This window comes from Neomonachus schauinslandi, chromosome 8 (genome assembly GCF_002201575.2).
Source record: "Neomonachus schauinslandi chromosome 8, ASM220157v2, whole genome shotgun sequence".
Lineage (NCBI taxonomy): Eukaryota > Metazoa > Chordata > Mammalia > Carnivora > Phocidae > Neomonachus > Neomonachus schauinslandi.
Window position 1 is genome coordinate 103,496,610 of NC_058410.1, and position 17,276 is coordinate 103,513,885.

Below are 17,276 nucleotides of genomic sequence, written 5' to 3' on the forward strand. Positions count from 1 at the left end.
AGGAAAAGAGCAGCACTGAACTGAAAAGATAGCATCTAATCCTAGGACTTCAGACATTGGATCAACTGAGTGAAGTCCTTCCGGAAGCTTTCCACTCTTGTATTTGGTCTCCACTTACAATTGGTGGATCAGGAAAGAGGCATAACCCTGCAGAAAGGGCACAGAGGAGAATGGGATTAACTTGATTAAATTATGAGGTCAGCTCTATTCTACCCAGGCTGGTGGGGGACAAAGGCTGGTTGATGCCTTTGAACAGTTAGGGATGGTCAAGTAGGCCTTGTTCTCTTGACAACTTTTCGCTGGACCAGATTTTGACTTGATCATGAAGAACTGTGTCAAAGACCAAGTGGCTCAGCTGGTGTTAGTAACAAGAGGGTCACATTGTGATTGGGCCTTCTTGGCACAAAAGGTCTTCAACATGAAATTATGGGCTCCAATTTTATTAGGAGTATTGTTCACTCTATAAAAGATATTTCTATTAGAATTTAGTACTCTGAAGATCATTTTCTCCTTCCTAAGAAGATGAATGTTTCCTCTTTTGTGGTAAGAACAATGTACCTGGGGGCGCCTGGGTGGCTCAGTTGGTTAAGCGACTGCCTTCGGCTCAGGTCATGATCCTGGAGTCCCGGGATCGAGTCCCACATCGGGCTCCCTGCTCGGCAGGGAGTCTGCTTCTCCCTCTGACCCTCCCCCCTCTCATGCTGTCTCTCATTCTCTCTGTCTCAAATAAATAAATAAAATCTTTAAAAAAAAAAAAAAAAGAACAATGTACCTGATTAGCTTCACCTTTTTTCTTTCTTTCTTTCTTCCTTTCTTTCTTTCTTTCTTTCTTTCTTTCTTTCTTTCTTTCTTTCTCAAAGATTTTATTTATTTGACAGAGAGAGAGAGAGAGAGCACAAGCAGGGGGAGAGGCATAAGGAGAGAGAGGAAGAAGCAGGCTCCCCGCTGAGCAGAGAGCCCGATGCTGGGCTCGATCCCAGGACCCTGGGATCATGACCTGAGCTGAAGGCAGACGCTTAACCACTGAGCCACCCAGGCACCCCCCCCCTTTTCTTTAAATGCTAGGAAGCTTTGCTCCTAAAGTGACGTTTCAAATTTAGAAAATAGTGTAGATACCTCATAGGTTTTTATTTGCATTCTTTTTCTTAATTGACACTCTACTTTTATAGCTTCCCTTTTTGTAGTTTGTGTAGTTTATATAGAATTTTATAGGTTGCGTTTCCTTATTTCTATTCTTTTTTTTAAGGAATTTATTTATTTATTTGACAGAGAGAAAGAGCGAGCACAAGCGGGGGGAGGAGCAGAAGCAGAGGGAGAAGCAGGCTCCCTGCCGAGCAGAGAGCCCGAGGCGGGGCTCGATCCCAGGACCCTGGGATCATGACCTGAGCCGAAGGCAGATGCTTAACGACTGAGCCACCCAGGTGCCCTCCCTATTTCTATTCTAATGTAGTTTTTTTTAGTGCACTGGCATTGTGAGCCAGCTCAAGTCATTTGCGAAACAGGGAGTGGCTTAAGACCACTTCAAGTCATTTGTAATACAGTGTTAGTTTTCTAACCAGATGGGTCCTTAGGAAGGAAAGAAACATTTATTAAAAAGTTAAAAAGGTTTAGTTCTAGGTTTTCTAAGGACAAAGAATGTACAGAAAGCATTCACCTTTAGCATGTACGCTGTTCTGTTTCGCTGGCCCCCATTCTGTATTATCCCACCAGTAGGTCTGAGCTTCCTTTGTCTGGAAAATAACCAAGTTGGTTCTTCAGCTTTGAGTGAGAAAGAAAAGGAAGAATAATATGGCCCCTCCCTTCACTCCCTTGGAATTGCCCACCTCCCCCAATTGAATGATACATGAAGGTCTCATTCCTCCTACTTTATGGGGTATGACCAGGGGTGTCCTGAGGCTGGACCCAAAAGCTTGACAGAGCGGCATTTTGTAGCAGACAGATCTAGGGCAGAAGTGTTCTGCATTCCCCTAGAGCATTTTTCTCCCACTTTCCTTTTGTGGTTTCAGAAATCTGTGTATGTCGGTGGTAAGAATCATTAGGTCTTGGACTCAGAGCTCCTTCCTCATACCAGCCTGGTAGTGACTTCAAGTGGGAGGGAGAGTCAGCAGCAAAGCATTTCTCTTTTCCTTCTTGAAGGGGGTGTGTCCTAGGCTTTTTTGCCTACAAGGGCAGCTGCGTGAACCAGGAGTTGCTTAGGTATCAGTGGACCTGCATGAATGCCCCTGGGCCGCTGTGCAGATATTAATTAGCCGTGTCTTTCCAAACAGCATTAAGAAGTGATTGAACTGCAAGTACACTGGAGGAAGGGCTCCCAGAGGCTGTGAAGAGAGGAATCACCAGGTAAGCCTGGAATCTGTGATTTGATTCCTTAGGATATGTATTACTGTCACCAGTACGATCTGTTAATTTGAGATAATTTCCCCTAACCCTGGGGAAAACTCTGATTTCAAGATCCCATTTCCTGAAAAAGGTTAAATAAAGGAACAGAGAATGGAAAAAGCAATGAGCAGAGACAAGAGAGTTCATCCTCTTGGTGCCTGTATTAATTGAGATGATTTGCTGATTCGCAGACTCCAAGTTCCCTGACTCAAAGCACACACCTCTCTCTATGGATTACAACCCAGGACCCCCTATTCTTCAGGTGTGCCTGGGAGGTAGATTCACTGGAATAAAGAAGGTGCCACCAGGGATACGTGTTAAAAATATCAATTTCACGACTTCCACTGGTCAGTAACATATTAGCTTTAGCAATCTCTTAAAATAAAAATATGTTTGAGCAGATTAAGTTTATTTTCACTTTAAGATGAATTCATAATTAAGCTTTGCCTGAACCAGTGTAAATCTGGGAAATACTTCCCAACTTAACTCCCTCCTTGGACTTAGAAAAATCGAAAAATTGACCTTTATAATCATTTCCCTATTCCTTCTCCCTAATAAATATAAAGCGATACACTGTATTTTCTGACTGACAGTCCTTGAAAATTGGCAGTTTTTCTTTTCCCTTTTTCTTTTCTTTTCTTTTCCTTCCTTCCTTCTTTCTTTCTTCTTTCCTTCCTTCCTTCCTTTCTTTTTTTTAGAAAAATCTATTTATGTAAACCCGATATCCTAGATAGATGATGGGAAGTTACTGAAGAAAATACAGAAAGAAGGTCAAATTGGAAGAGATGTGGAGAAATGATGTCTGTGGCTTTTCCATGACAATATCCATTAAAGGAATCCTGATAATAACACACATAGGTGGGAAATTAGAGATAGGAAAGAAATAATAAAAATAGATAAACATATATTCTATAATTTATTTGAATATTAGCAGAGCCTTTTATGGTTTTTTCTGTAATAGAGCCACTGCTAATTATCCAACCATAACCAAAATTAAAAACAGTCTTATAAAAATGGCCACAAAAATAATACTTTATTCAACTATTAGCAAATATTATAACTTTGAGCATATTATTTAGCTTTTTGTGCTCTGGATACTTAATTTGCAGAATGGTGGCAATAAGCATTAAGATTTAAAATAAGATTTAAATTAAGATTTAAAATACATGTATGCATGTTGAGGCTTCTCAGGTTGACTTGCAAACCCTTCTATTTCGTGCACAGCCACAAATTGATGGGGATTGTTGTTGACATGCCTCATAGGTATGCATGTCCTACTCTCTAAAAAGAGAGTAAATTTCTTTAATTTTTTTTTTTTCAAGTAGGGATAAGGTTCCCATCATAGGATTTATCTCTTGTTGTGCTGAAGGCAAGGGGAACACCAGACTTTTGCATCCATACACCCTCTGATGTCATTCATTCCACAATTAAAGGAATGCAACTATTCTCCTAGAAAAAAATAAATGAGCACATTCATTTAAACTAGGGTATAAGTGACTGATTTTAGCACTTTGGTTGGGAGCGAGGGCAAACTGGAAGCAGCAAGAGGGTCCTGGGTATTAATGGGTGTCACCAGTGGTAGGGGTGTGTCACAAGGGGAAAGAGCTCAGAAGGTGGACAAGTGGCATCCTTGGGACAATGTCACTGAATTCTCAGTTTTTCTGAACGCCACTCCTTAATGAAACCATGTTCCACCCAATCTAAACATGTATTTGCAACTTTAACAATATTCTACCTTGTTGTCTTTCTAAAGTTCTTTGGCAGGAAATACCCATAGCTACAGAAAAGGGGAAACCCTGTTCCCAAACACATCACGGAGTTTGAGTTGTGTGTGAGCAGGGAAGCGCTCTCAGGATGTCAGGGTCTCCACAGTTCGAGATGAGCTAGATACCTGGTCTTAGCAGCTGTGAAAAGAATCTAGAAACTTGGAGGGATAGTGCAAAAGGTCTATAGCATCATGGCCTGACACGTCCTCTCTGACACGCCCTGCAGGTTCCAGGCTTGCTGAAATCCACAACCGTGGTACCCAAACCCGTGGGGAAGCGAGGCTCTCTTACCCCCCCACCCCCGCACAAATGACAGAGCATCTCAGAGGCTCCTGTCTGATGGCAGGCGGAAACCCAGAATTCTGAGATGTTGAAAATGAAAATCCATAAGAATTAATAAGTGTGAAAATGCTCTGGCATTTCATGGCATTCATTCAGTCGGTTGAATAAATGATATGTAAACAGAACAGCAGTGAGGTATGTAGCCCTCAAACTGTGCAAACTGGAGTTAAATCTTGTTGATGGGGGTTCTCAGGCCCCCGTGGGGTCTCTGTGTCTTCAGTGCAAATGCCCGTTTTTAATCTCTGAGGCCCACAAACCTCGGAAACTCTAGTTTTTCATTTTGTTTTAAATAAAGTCTTTTAAAATAAAGACTTCAAATAAAGTCTAAGATAATTTCCTTGTTTGCTTACTTAAAAAGTCAAGCCAGAAAAAAAAATATAAATGGTTAATAAACATCTGAAAAAAAGAAGGCATAATCTTAGGGATAATCAAAGACATGGAAATTAAAACTATTAGACAAAAATTTTGCCTATCAATTTGGCAAACATTAAAAAAGGTGCTGGGGACAGTGTGATGAAACTTGTTGCTTTTTTATCATAAGATAAAATAAAAAAACTGATCGTAAAAGTTCCTTTATTGTTTAGGGATAAGCAGGTGTTTACTATAAATTTACAGTATTAGGTAGCTTGTCACAATGGAACAGATCCATACCTGCAAAGTTTTGGGTAAAGAGACTTTGTATTAAGTAGATTATATTTTCCATGAAAGCCCTGCATACTTGTGTTTGCAGTTTAGCCCAGTTTTGCCTGAAGACTTCCCTGTGCTTAATCTCTTAGAGAATCACGCTAATTGTTTCTCATAAGAAACTTAATGTTATATTTCTTAGGCATATAACACTCTACTATGTGGTTGACCAAAATTCCAATTAAACAAGTAAGTAGGAGAAGAAAAGACACAGCAGAAGAATTTACAAATATTTAAGTCAGATTTTTATTATATATTGAAGGTGGCCTTTAAAACTAATAAAGAATTATCAAGGTGTCTTGCTAAAAGAACGGTTTAGTCAAGAAACGTAGTTGGGATAACTGGTTGTTCCTTCGGAGGAAAATGAAAGTAAATGCTTATTTCATACCAAAACCTAAAGTAACTCCAGAAGGATTAAAAGTTTAAACACATTTTAAAATTAAAGAAGGTTTAGAAGAAAATATATAAGAATATTTTTACACTCATTCTATAAAAAAGATTTTTGAACGTGACTCCTAGTTTAAAATACATAATGGAAAAGAGTGACAGATGTGATTTCATGAGCTCTTGTGCAGAACATAGAAAGTTAAAAAAATTTTAACAGAATTTATAACAGAAGTGACAAAGAGCTAATATCCATGTTATGTAAAAGTTCCAAAGAAGCAGTTCTTAAGAAAAAGTAAACATTCCAATAGGAAAACTATGGGGAGGGCATTTTAACCACGCTGATCAAAATTCAAAATGTATAGACCTTTTGAAGCGGCACTTTACTCTGACCTGGAAAAATCCCAGTTTTCCCAGAATTAAGGATGCCCAAGAAGAAGTTTAACAGAAGGAACGTTTGAGGGCAGATTGTAGGAGTCCAAATAACGCATTTGCCGCCATAATGCGTGTGCTTTTTATCTGAACATAGTGTGGGGCCTGGGAGGTTTTGGAATATGGACTGACATAATATTTGCAGGATAGGTGGAATGCCAGGAAGCTGGTTCTTTGTCTAGAAGAATCATTTGGGGAATATGTTTGGCAAACTTGCTTTTACTCATTAGGAAGTTATGATGAAAATACTGTTACTAGGCATTGGGAAACAAAGAATGAATGTTCTTTAGTATATTTGAAATAATTAAGATTTATCAGTCTAAGCATTGAACGAAAGTTGGATATCAGTTTTACTCTTATTTAAAAAGGTACCCAAGAAGAGCTTGTAGCATTTTTAATCTGACCATCCACATAAGAAGATGCCACAAAGCTTGTTCTCTGGTTCTTTCCAATAGGCCTGATAAAGTGTTTTTTCATCCTTAGACACTGACAACACTCACATTTGCTAGGAGGATAGCTTTGAAATGTATATTATTCTTTTTCCTGAACAAAGAAAGCTTATTTGTAAGGAACTCAGATGGACATCAAATTAACAATCCAGGACCTTATTAAAATCATCTCCCAAGCAACAAAATGCATTGGCTCAGAGTCCAAGAGAAATATTAGATTCTTCGGGGAGAGAAATTGAGAGAAATAGTTGATAAATTCTTTTTATTTAGAATTTAGGTCTACCCTTCTCATTTTCTGCAAGCATGAAACAGAAATAATCCCCACTTTATTTACAAGATTGCCAAAACAACCAAATCAATGCATAGGAGAGCATTTAGTAAATTACAAAGAATTTTTCTTATTTCTTATTATGTAACCATCACTTCCCTCAAGTGCTATTCAAGTACTTTTTCAAGGGAACAATCTAAGAGGAAGTTCAAATTCCATGGGTTTTTACCTGCTCTAAGTAAGCAGAGTCATGTGGGGAAGATGGGAAATAAACCTGACCTGGGGATTCCCGGAAGGCTGGGTCCCTACTGCTGAGCCAAAGGCTTGGCTGAAAGAAACAGCTTGGCACCTTCTCTGGAATGCCATTAATTGTCCTTTAAGGGCTTGGTGCTGATGTTGGCTCTACTGAACCATAAATGACAGGAGAAAATCTTCAGTTACAAGTGGTTGGGAAAGAGCCAAGCCCCGAGGCTGGCGGTCAGGCTCTTACAACGGGACTGAGCTGGACTCGTCTGTGGGAAATGAACTCTACCAGGACATCGGAAGAAGTATTGGGTGATGAGCTAAGAACAACAGATCATCCTGTATCTTTGCTGAGATACAAAGTACAGAGGAAAAAGCTTTAAAAAGCCCAGAATCTTTGTTAGTGGGGAGCACACAGCCGTGCTAGGCTGACAGCATCAGCAACATGAGAAATGCTCTGCAGCCAAAGTTCCCATGAGTGGGAAAGGACACACAGACTTGTAAAAAATGTTTCTCAATTTTTGGATCGAAGAGGATCCGACGAAGAGGTAGGGTCACACACTGGACTCTGAAGGGACATCCATTCAAGGAAACATTGCAAGGTTTAAAATAGGGAACAAAGAGACCCCAGCCACCCAGCAGTTGGTTTCAAAAGTGGGTCTGGGTCACTGCTTTTGGAGTTTCCCTTAATGGGCGGAGCTAATGTGTATGAATGCCCGGCCTGACTGTGCTGTGAACCACCCATGCCTGGCACAGTGCCTGGGAAATTGGAGGCTCTCAATATTCAGTGGTTGAACAAATTAGGGTTTAGCAGATTGGTAAAGCGTCCTGGGAAGGAATGACGGAGCTAAGTCATTCCTTTTGTCTCTTCCAGCCTTATGATTTTAGGATTCTCAAAAATCACACCTCTCTTCTCAACCCAAGGACTTCATTCTTAGTAGGTACTCAGCCAATCTCAGCAGATATTCCAGAATTATAATAACCAGTTTGAGGAGGAAACAGGTATAAAGCCCAATAAAACATGTTAATCATTCCCAGCTTAGATTTGATGACCAACAGACACTAAAGAAAAGAATAATTAAATAAATAATACCCAAAGAGAAACTGGGAAATGGGCATATAACAATAGAATCTGAATGTGAGTGGATCTGAGCTCACCTTATCCTATATTGCTTATTTTATAGAAGAGGAAACTGAATTCCAGCATGGTTTGTTTTTTTCTTTAACTTTCGTAAGTTCTGACAGATAAAAAACAAACCTGGGGTTAGATTCTAATTCATCTAGCTCTTTTCCATTATGCTGATACAACAGAAGCCACTAAAAACATGCTAAAATGTAAAATATCTGCTTCAAATTATACTGTGCACACATATTTATGTAGATACTCACTGAGATTTTAGATAACTTTAAATTGTAGTTCTTCCAGAAGAAGTGTGTCTAGCTCAAGATTCACCACACCTCCCAATATTTTTCTAGATGTGAATTGGCTTTCTTCTTTGTCCCCACCTACCTTTTCACCTGACCGCTACCAGATCTGCTTACTTAAAAGAGAACAAAGAAACTCGTTTCAAAGGCAAAAGGCCCAAGGATTCCTCCATAAAGATAGATCCCAATGAAAATGTTACCAAAACTTTATAAAATAAAAGGTGAAATAAAACCAAGGCTTTACAGGTCCTCTGCTGGTAAAACAATCAGTTCTGTTTGAGTCATGATGTCCTTCAGATCCTAACTGGAGATGGGCTGTTTTCCATTAGTGTGTGCACGTGTGTGTGTGTGTGTGTGTGTGTGTATGTGTGGTATGCACGTGTGCGCATGTGAGTCCAAGACAGAGAGGAGGGAGACAACTCTACTGGGAATTCTTCTATTTATAGAGGAAGAAACAATCCCCTAAATATTGGTGCCAGGAAAGCAGCCCAAGTGTGCAACAGTGTCTAAGATTAGAATGTTGCTAAAAATGCTGGCAAGTATAGGAGTGAGCAGTTCCAACTCAGAACCGCTGTTGATAAGGTGACAACTGTGGACATAAATAAATAATATTTGGAACCCATAAAGACGTAACTGGAAAAATGGAGAGACAATGGACAGCCTTCTCTAGAGGCGTAGTAGCAAATCCTAATGATTGTTCTCTGCAAACTGAAGGACAGGGATTATCAGGAATGAATTCACTTGAATGAATTCAGGGAAGTGAGGGGGGTTCTACCATGGCCAAGCCTTCCCACTGCAGCTGGTGCCAACACAGCTGTGGGTCAGGCATCATCGGCCCCCAGCTGCTGCAGAACGAGTGATGCAAACACACATACTCTGATGTCAACAACAGCTCCTTGTCTATGGCAGGGGCACATAGATTCTGAGAAGGTTTTAATAATAAGGACCTTTTTAGCTTGGAAAGGAAGTGCTGAAAACACCATGAGGGTTGCCTCTAGTAAAGTCAGAGTTAGGTGGGATGTAAGGTTACCCTAGACACACATACACACACACACACACACACACACAGAGTATTTCTTGACATCCACACTGTCCAGGACTCTCTTTTTAGTCAGATAATTCAGTTACTGTAACAATGTATTTTTATCATCTTGAGGCTGGGGTCCATCCTTCCATTTACATTGTGGTGGCCATTGACCCGGGAGCACTTTTTATTTGATAAGTTAATTTGACTCACAATTGAAGGCAAATTCTGACACAATTCAGTAAGTAACTATAAATAGTGGTGATGAAATTAAAATATCAGTAATGCTAGCATTAATTGCTAACCATAATTGAGGCTTACCACCTGCCAGGCATTGTTCTGGGTACTTTACATGCAATAATGCATTCAAATCTCCTAAGAACCTCTGAATTAATACTATTTCCTCCATATGATAGATTAGTAAACTGAGGTATGGAAAGCCTGAGAAAATGTCAGAGGGCATCTACTTGATAAATGTCAAAGCTGGTCCCTGAACCCTGGGCAATCTAGCCACAGTGCTTGGGTCCCATGTACCTTGAGATACCATTTTCCCACCTTTGACTAGTTGTCAAATAGAGGATGCCCAGGTAAATCTGAATTTCAGAAAAACAACAAATAATTATGGACAATGAATAGTGTCTCAAATACTGTGTGGCACATACTGAATATTAAAAAATTAGTCGTTATTTATCTGAAATTGAGTCTTCCAAACTTATCCCAGAAGGGGGTGTATGTACCAAGGAAGCAAAGAAAACATTTTGATTAGTTTGAGCTTTGGTCCCAAACCCCGGAGTAGAATTCAAATCACAGGTTTGGCCTCAGCACCAAACTCCTGTTTCCTATCCCAGAACCAGTCTAGAATAACAACTCTTAAACCTGCCTGGAGGTCAGCATCCCTGGCTGGGCCTGGCCTGTCTAAGGTTTAGTAGGATTTAGGGTGGGAGGGGGGCACCTGTATTTTCTAATGAGCTTCCAAATATATTCTTTTCTCTCCTTCCTCTTCCTCCCCCACCCTGTCCCTCTCTTCCTCCTCCTTTTTTTTTTTTATCAAAATCTTTTTTTTTTTTAAGATTTTATTTATTTGACAGAGAGAGACACAGTGAGAGAGGGAACACAAGCATGGGGAGTGGAAGAGGGAGAAGCAGGCTTCCCACTGGGCAGGGAGCCCGAAGCAGGGCTCGATCCCAGGACCCTGGTATCATGACCTGAGCCGAAGGCAGACGCTTAACGACTGAACCACTCAGGCGCCCCTTCCTCCTCCTTTTTTAAAGTCCAGCTATTCATGATTGGCCTACGGAGCAGTGACTGGGGATCACAGGTCTGAAACCCTGACTGTAAGTAACAATTTACCATTTCTAGCAAATCTAAGGAGACAGCCCAGAATATACCCACCACATGGGAGGAAGAGGGGAAAAGAGGCCAAGAGTATGACAGAGAGTTTCCTCACAATGCCCAGGCTGTCATCCAGGCCTTCTTGATTTGGGTTTGCAGCCTCAAGCCTGGACAACATGAGGGAGAAAGATTTTTTCAGAGAGAGAGATATTGAGAGAAATGATTGAGAGAAAGAGCCGTAAAAGGGCCAGGCCTTCCATTTAGGAGCAGGCCCTGGCTCGAGGAGAGCGTAGGTCACACCCACATGCATGGTGACTGTTTCCCTCTTTGAAAGGTCCAGCACTAAAGACCATGGTCCAAACAGTGCTCAGTGTCAGGAACTGACATTAAATAGTTTTCCCTGGAAGTAGAGAAAAAGAATGGGGTTGGAAAGAGACAAGCTTCCTCTGCGATGTGGCTGCACTCAAAGAAGGTATTGGTAAATTAATTTAGTAGGATGTGACAATTTACCAAAACAAAAACTAAAAACCCTCCACCCAATAAAATAAAAACAAATAGTTATATTACAAAGCTGTAGTGATAAAAACAGTGTGGTACTGGCACCAAAAAACAACAACAAAAAAGACACATAGATCAATGGAACAGAATAGAAAACACAGAAATGAACCCACAACCATATGGTCAATTAATCTTTGACAGAACAAGAAAGAATATCCAATGGGAAAAAGACAGTCTCTTCAACAAATGGTGCTGGGAAAACTGGACAGCCACAGGCAGAATGAAACTGGACCAGTTTCTTATACCATACATGAAAATAAATTCAAAATGGATTAAAGATCTAAATGTGAGATAGGAAACTGTAAAAATCCTTGAGAAGAACACAGGAAGTAACTTTTTTGACATCAGCCATAGCAGCTTCTTTCTAGATATGTCTCTTCAGGCAAGGGAAATAAAAGCAAAAATTAAGTATTGGGACTTCATCAAAATAAAAAGCTTCTGCACAGTGAAGGAAACAATCAACAAAACTCAAAGGCAACCTATGGAATGGGAGAAGATATTTGCAAATGACATACCTGATAAAGGGTTAGTATCCAAAAAATATAAAGAACTTCTAAAACTCAACACCCCAGAAATGAATAATCCAATTAAAAAATGGGCAGAAGACATGAGTAGCCATTTTTCCAAATAAGACATACAGATGACCAACAGACACATGAAAAGATGCTCAACATCACTCACCATCAAGGAAATGCAAATCAAACTACAATGAGATATCACCTCACACCTATCAGAATGGCTAAAATCAACTACACAGGAAACAAGAGACGTTGGCGAGGATGTGGAGAAAGGGCAACCCTCTTACACTGCTGGTGGGAATGCAAACTGGTGCAGCCATTCTGAAAAACAGTATGGAGGTTCCTCAAAAAGTTAAAAATAGAACTACCCAGGGGCGCCTGGGAGGCTCAATCAGTTAAGCATCCAACTCTTGGTTTCAGCTCAGGTTATGATCTCAGGGTCACAACATCAAGCCCCGCATCAGGCTCCACACTCAGCACGGAGTCTGCTTGAGATTCTCTCTCTCTCTCTCTCTCTGCCCCTCTGCCTGCTTTCTCTCTCTTTCATAAAATAAATAAATAAAATCTTAAAAAAAATATAACTACCCTACAATCCAGAAATTACACTACTAGGTATTTACCCAAAGAATACAAAATACTAATTCAATGGGATACATGCACGCCAATGTTCATACCAACATTATCTACAATAGCCAAATTATGGAAACAGACCAAGTGTCCATTGACTGATGAATGGATTAGGAAGATAAAAGAATATAAAAGAATGAAATCTTGCCATTTGCAATGACATGGATGGAGATGGAGAGTATTATGCTAAACTGAAATAAGTCAGTCAGAGAAAGACAAATACCATATGATTTCACTCATATGTGGAATTTAAGGAATAAAACAAATGAGCAAAGGGGAAAAAAGAGAGAGAGGCAAACCAAGAAACAGATTCTTAACTATAGAGAATAAACGGATGGTTACCAGAGGGGAGGTGGGTGGGGGATGGGGAAATAGGTGATGGGGATGAAGGACTGGGTGTTGTAAGGAAGTGCTGAATCACTATATTGTACACCTGAAACTAATATTACACTGTACGTTAACTAACTGGAGTTTGAATAAAAACTTGAAAAAAACCAAGTAAAAATATCTAAGGGAACATCTCAGAAATAATTAAGTTCTGTTTCATGTAATTGTTCTGTTATTTAACCCTTCTGTTATTTATACATACACACTAATACATTTTATTATATGTGTGTGTATATATGCACATGTTATAAAATATATTTCTTTTTATGGGTCCTGATCAAAATGTTTGAAAAACACTGCTCTATGGATAAATGTCCATCACTTTTGGAAAGCACAGAGCTGGCTAGAGGAAATAGGACCCAGAGCAGATGAGTTTTGAGAAGCAAGATCTAGAAGAACAATCTGGAGCACAGGCTGTGCCCAAAGTTAAATCAGTAGATTTTTGAAGGAGCTTTGGCAAGCAGGAAGGTAGGGACAGGAGAGGACTATTCACCTAAGGGGTGAAGGGAAACACAAAAGTTGTATGTGTTTCATTGCTTACTTTTCATGCTTCCCTAGAAAGCCCTGGAAAGGGTCTCTGCTGACATGTAGGCCACGTCAGTGGTAGTCTTTACCCTGTCTCTAACATCTTTTTTCTTTTCTTGCAGATCAGAGAACAAAGTGTGGGGCAGTGCTGTCAGGCATGGCAGGGTTTTATGAGGGTTAAGGTATACCTGGGAAACAAGGGGAGGCCTGGAAGGGAGGGTCCAGCTCTGTGTTTTCTATGCTGCTAACCGAGGACACTTATTTTAATGGTGGGTTAGTGAGTTTGGGAATTAGAGTTTTTCATCGTTTCCCATGGAGATGTGAAAGAACGTGGAGAGGCCATAGGGATGTATTCCTTCATTTCCGTCATCGCTGTCCAGTACAACTTTTCAAAAAGTGTGGTTAAAACCCTACATAACGCAGAATGTGCCATCTTAACCATTATTAAGTGTGCAGTTTCAGTAGTGTGAAGTATATTCACATTGTTGGACATCAGATCTCTGGAACTTTTTTGTCTGGCAACACTGAAACCTATATCCATTAAATAACAAGTCCCTGTTTTTCCTCTCCTCCAAGCACTTGGCAACCACCATTCTACTTTCTATTTCTATGATCTTGACTTCTTTAGATACTTTATAGAAGTGGAATCATACAGGATTCGTCTTTTTCCAATCGGCTTCTTTTTTTAATCTAATGCCCTTGAGGTTTATCCATGTTGTATCACGTGACAGGATTTCCTTCTATTTTAAGGCTGAATGCTATTCCATGCCTAATAAAACTTCTGGCAATAATGGAAGTGTTCTGGGCCGCCTGGGTGGCTCAGTCACTTGAGTGTCTGGCTCTTGATTTTGGCTTAGGTCATGATCTCAGGGTTGTGAGATCGAGCCCTGTGTCCAGGTCCCCACTCAGTGCGGAGTCTGCTTGAGACTCTCTTTCCTCTCCCTGTATCCCTCCCCCTGTGCACTCTTTCTCTCTCTAAATAATAAATAAATATTTTAAAAAAATAATGGAAGTGTTCTACATCTACACTGCCTGACATTGGTAGCCACTAGCTACATGTGGTTATTGAGCACTTGAAATGTGGCTGGTGTGACTGAGAAATTTCATTTCATTTCATTTCATTTCATTTCATTTTATTGTAATTAAAATGAAAATTTAGATTGCCACATGTATCCTGTGGCTACTGTATTGGACAGAACAGTTCTAACTTACTGTGATATTTTTTGTTGATACCAAATAACCTGGGTGTACATGATTAATTTTGTGACCATGACTATGTGCTGAATTTTGTCCAGATTATTCTGACATAAGCATGACTTGAGGATAATTTGTTGATATTTACATCAACTATAAAGAAAGAAATCTGCTGGGTTGGTTCATTATTATTTTTATGCTTAAACACTCTGATTCTATCCTTATATTCATGGTTCTAAGGATCTTCGGTTATTTTAATGCTTGTTTTTACTGAGATGAAAAGGAAACAGTGAAATATAAAAAGGCTGGATGTTAAATGCATTTGGTTGCAAAGTTAAGCAAGTCATGATTTTAAAATAGCCTCTGTTTAGTCAAATGTGATCATTGAGAAGAGAGCTCTCGATCAGTTTTCTAGGCAGTTTGTAAAGATGGAAACTTACTACTTCTGCTACCGGAGTGGAAGTAATGGTATCTCAGGCTACGTAGACAAAGTGGAAAAATCATCAACCACTCAGGCTTCTGATCCGCTCAGTTAGCCCTACCGCTGTGTACATTCTTCAATTTTGGCTTGAATGACTTGTTTTTGTGCCTCAGCTTTGCATGGTACATCCGTTGTCTAGCCACAGACTGTGGCCCCAGTTGTTTACGTTGAGTCTGGGAGAAGGAGCGAGGCCAGCTGAAGATGCAAGTCCGCATGCTCTGGCTCATCTCTTTCTTCACCCTCATTGAAGGCCAGGAAGGCTTCCTGGGGGTGAGTTGGCATATGCCCCGTTTTCCCTCTCTACCACCACTCTTCTCTTCCTCTGCACTTTGAAAACCCGTCACTCTCTCAGCCACTGGAACTACATAATTTAATAGACTTGGAATCAGAAGTCCTGGGTTCTTGTCTCAACATGATCCACATTAGCTATGTGTAGCCTTGGACAAACAGTTTTATCTCTTGAAATTTAGAGGACCTAACTGCAAAATAAGGAACTGAGCCATCGTAGAGATCTCTTCTAGCTCAGTACATTCCTTTCTATGGTTTCTTTGACCAAGGAAAGGCATAAAAATTGGCATGGTCAATCCTTGGACTCTCTTCCCTAACTACACTCACTTTCTTGACACTTTCATCTAGGATCATGGTTTTAATGTTCTCTATATTCTGATGGCTCCCAAATTTACATCTGCATCTTGACCTTCTCCCCTGAACTCTACACCCACGTATCTACTATCTCTGTGGTATCTCCAGTTGGGTGTTGAATAGGTCCCTTAACCTAATATGTCCAAAACTAAATTCTTGATTTTTTTCCCTCACCAAACCTGCTTCTCCTTTCCCATCTCAGCAAGTGATATCATTGTTCTTCCGGATGGTTGGGCAAAAAACTGATTTTCATGTTTGACTCTTCCCATAATCCCTATCTAAACCATTGGCTCTTGTTTTGTTTTGTTTTGCTTTATCTTTAAAATACACCCAGAATTCAAACATTTCTCACTACCTCTATGGCTACCACCTTGATCCAGACCTTCAGTATCTCTCACAGTATGTCTCACCTGAGTTATTTCAATAACTCCTGAGATGCTCTCATTGCTTCTGTGCTTGTCTATTCCTAACATGGCTGCAGGATTGAGCCTTCCAAAAAGTAAAGTAGAGCACTGTCACCTCTGTTCAGAACTCTCTGGTGGGTTCCCATCTCACTCAAGTGAAAACTAAGCCGTTGCCCTATAAAGATCTACACAGCCTACCTCCTTGGAGATACTCTCTGATCTCACTGCCTGTCCCTCTCCCCTTACCCACTCCACTGAGCCACTCTGGCCTCCTCACTCTGTCCTCACATGCCAGGCATATTCTTACCCCAGGGCCATTACACTGCCAGGAAAATTCTTTCTCCAGGGATCCTCACTTCCTCACCTCCTTCAGGGTTGTGCTCAAAAGTTGCCTAAGGGAGGCCTTCCCTAGCCACCTCTCCACCATCCCTGACTTGGATTTTAGATCCATAATTTCAGTTCATCTGGGAGAGCCAACAAGGCCTAGGAAGTACATCTTTACAGAACCCTTCCATAATTATTCTTGTTTTCTTTCAAACAGAGAAATGAAGTCATCAAAACAAAAAGAGGACTCAGTGTGAATAAGAAAAAGCATCCAGGTGAGTCTCCCTTAGGGAGTGTGGTGCAGTAGACCTTGGTGCCAAGGGACCAAGGTTCCAACCTCAGTGGTGTTTCTGACTGGTTGTATGAACTTAAACACACTATTAAACACGTTGAATCTGGGAAATGAGAATAATTGCAATCCGTACAAGCAAAACATTTGTGAAGATTAAATAATACATAAAAGCATAGTATCCTGCACCATACCTGGCAAGTAGCTATTCCATACTCTTCTTTTCCTTCCTTATCTTAATCCTAACAGTGTTAATTAGTGGGCACAGCCCTTAGTCTAGGAATAGGTTGTGTTCTGAAATTTAATTTGTTGTTCTGATGTTTCAAGCACTGACTATATTTCCTCATGGAGACAATGATACACCACAGATGGTTGTTAGGCTCCTGGATCAGCCCACAAAAGCCTTTCTCCAGGGCAGTGATCTGTCATACAACAGTGTGCTGATAGTGTCATTGACCTTACCACCACTCAATCCTGCAATTCTCCAGAAAATGAAATAAAAATTCAACTTGGAATGCCGTGAAAACATTTTTCCTGACAGTAAAAATACAGTTAGTATTTAGTGAGCTGTTCCTAGGTGCCAGGCACTATTTTAAGTG

At 40.3% G+C, this 17,276-nt stretch overlaps 1 protein-coding gene across 1 annotated transcript in view; it reads left to right on the forward strand.

The window, feature by feature from the left end:
• The first annotated feature begins 2,254 nt into the window (after positions 1-2,254).
• Positions 2,255-17,276, forward strand: part of ADGRF1 (adhesion G protein-coupled receptor F1) — a 39,552-nt gene continuing 24,530 nt past the window's right edge. Inside the window, exons 1-3 of the mRNA XM_021692067.1 lie at positions 2,255-2,340; positions 15,132-15,288; positions 16,606-16,663. Of these exons, the coding sequence (XP_021547742.1) occupies positions 15,220-15,288; positions 16,606-16,663 (127 nt within the window). The 5' untranslated portion in view covers positions 2,255-2,340; positions 15,132-15,219. The remainder of the gene's footprint in view (positions 2,341-15,131; positions 15,289-16,605; positions 16,664-17,276) is intronic.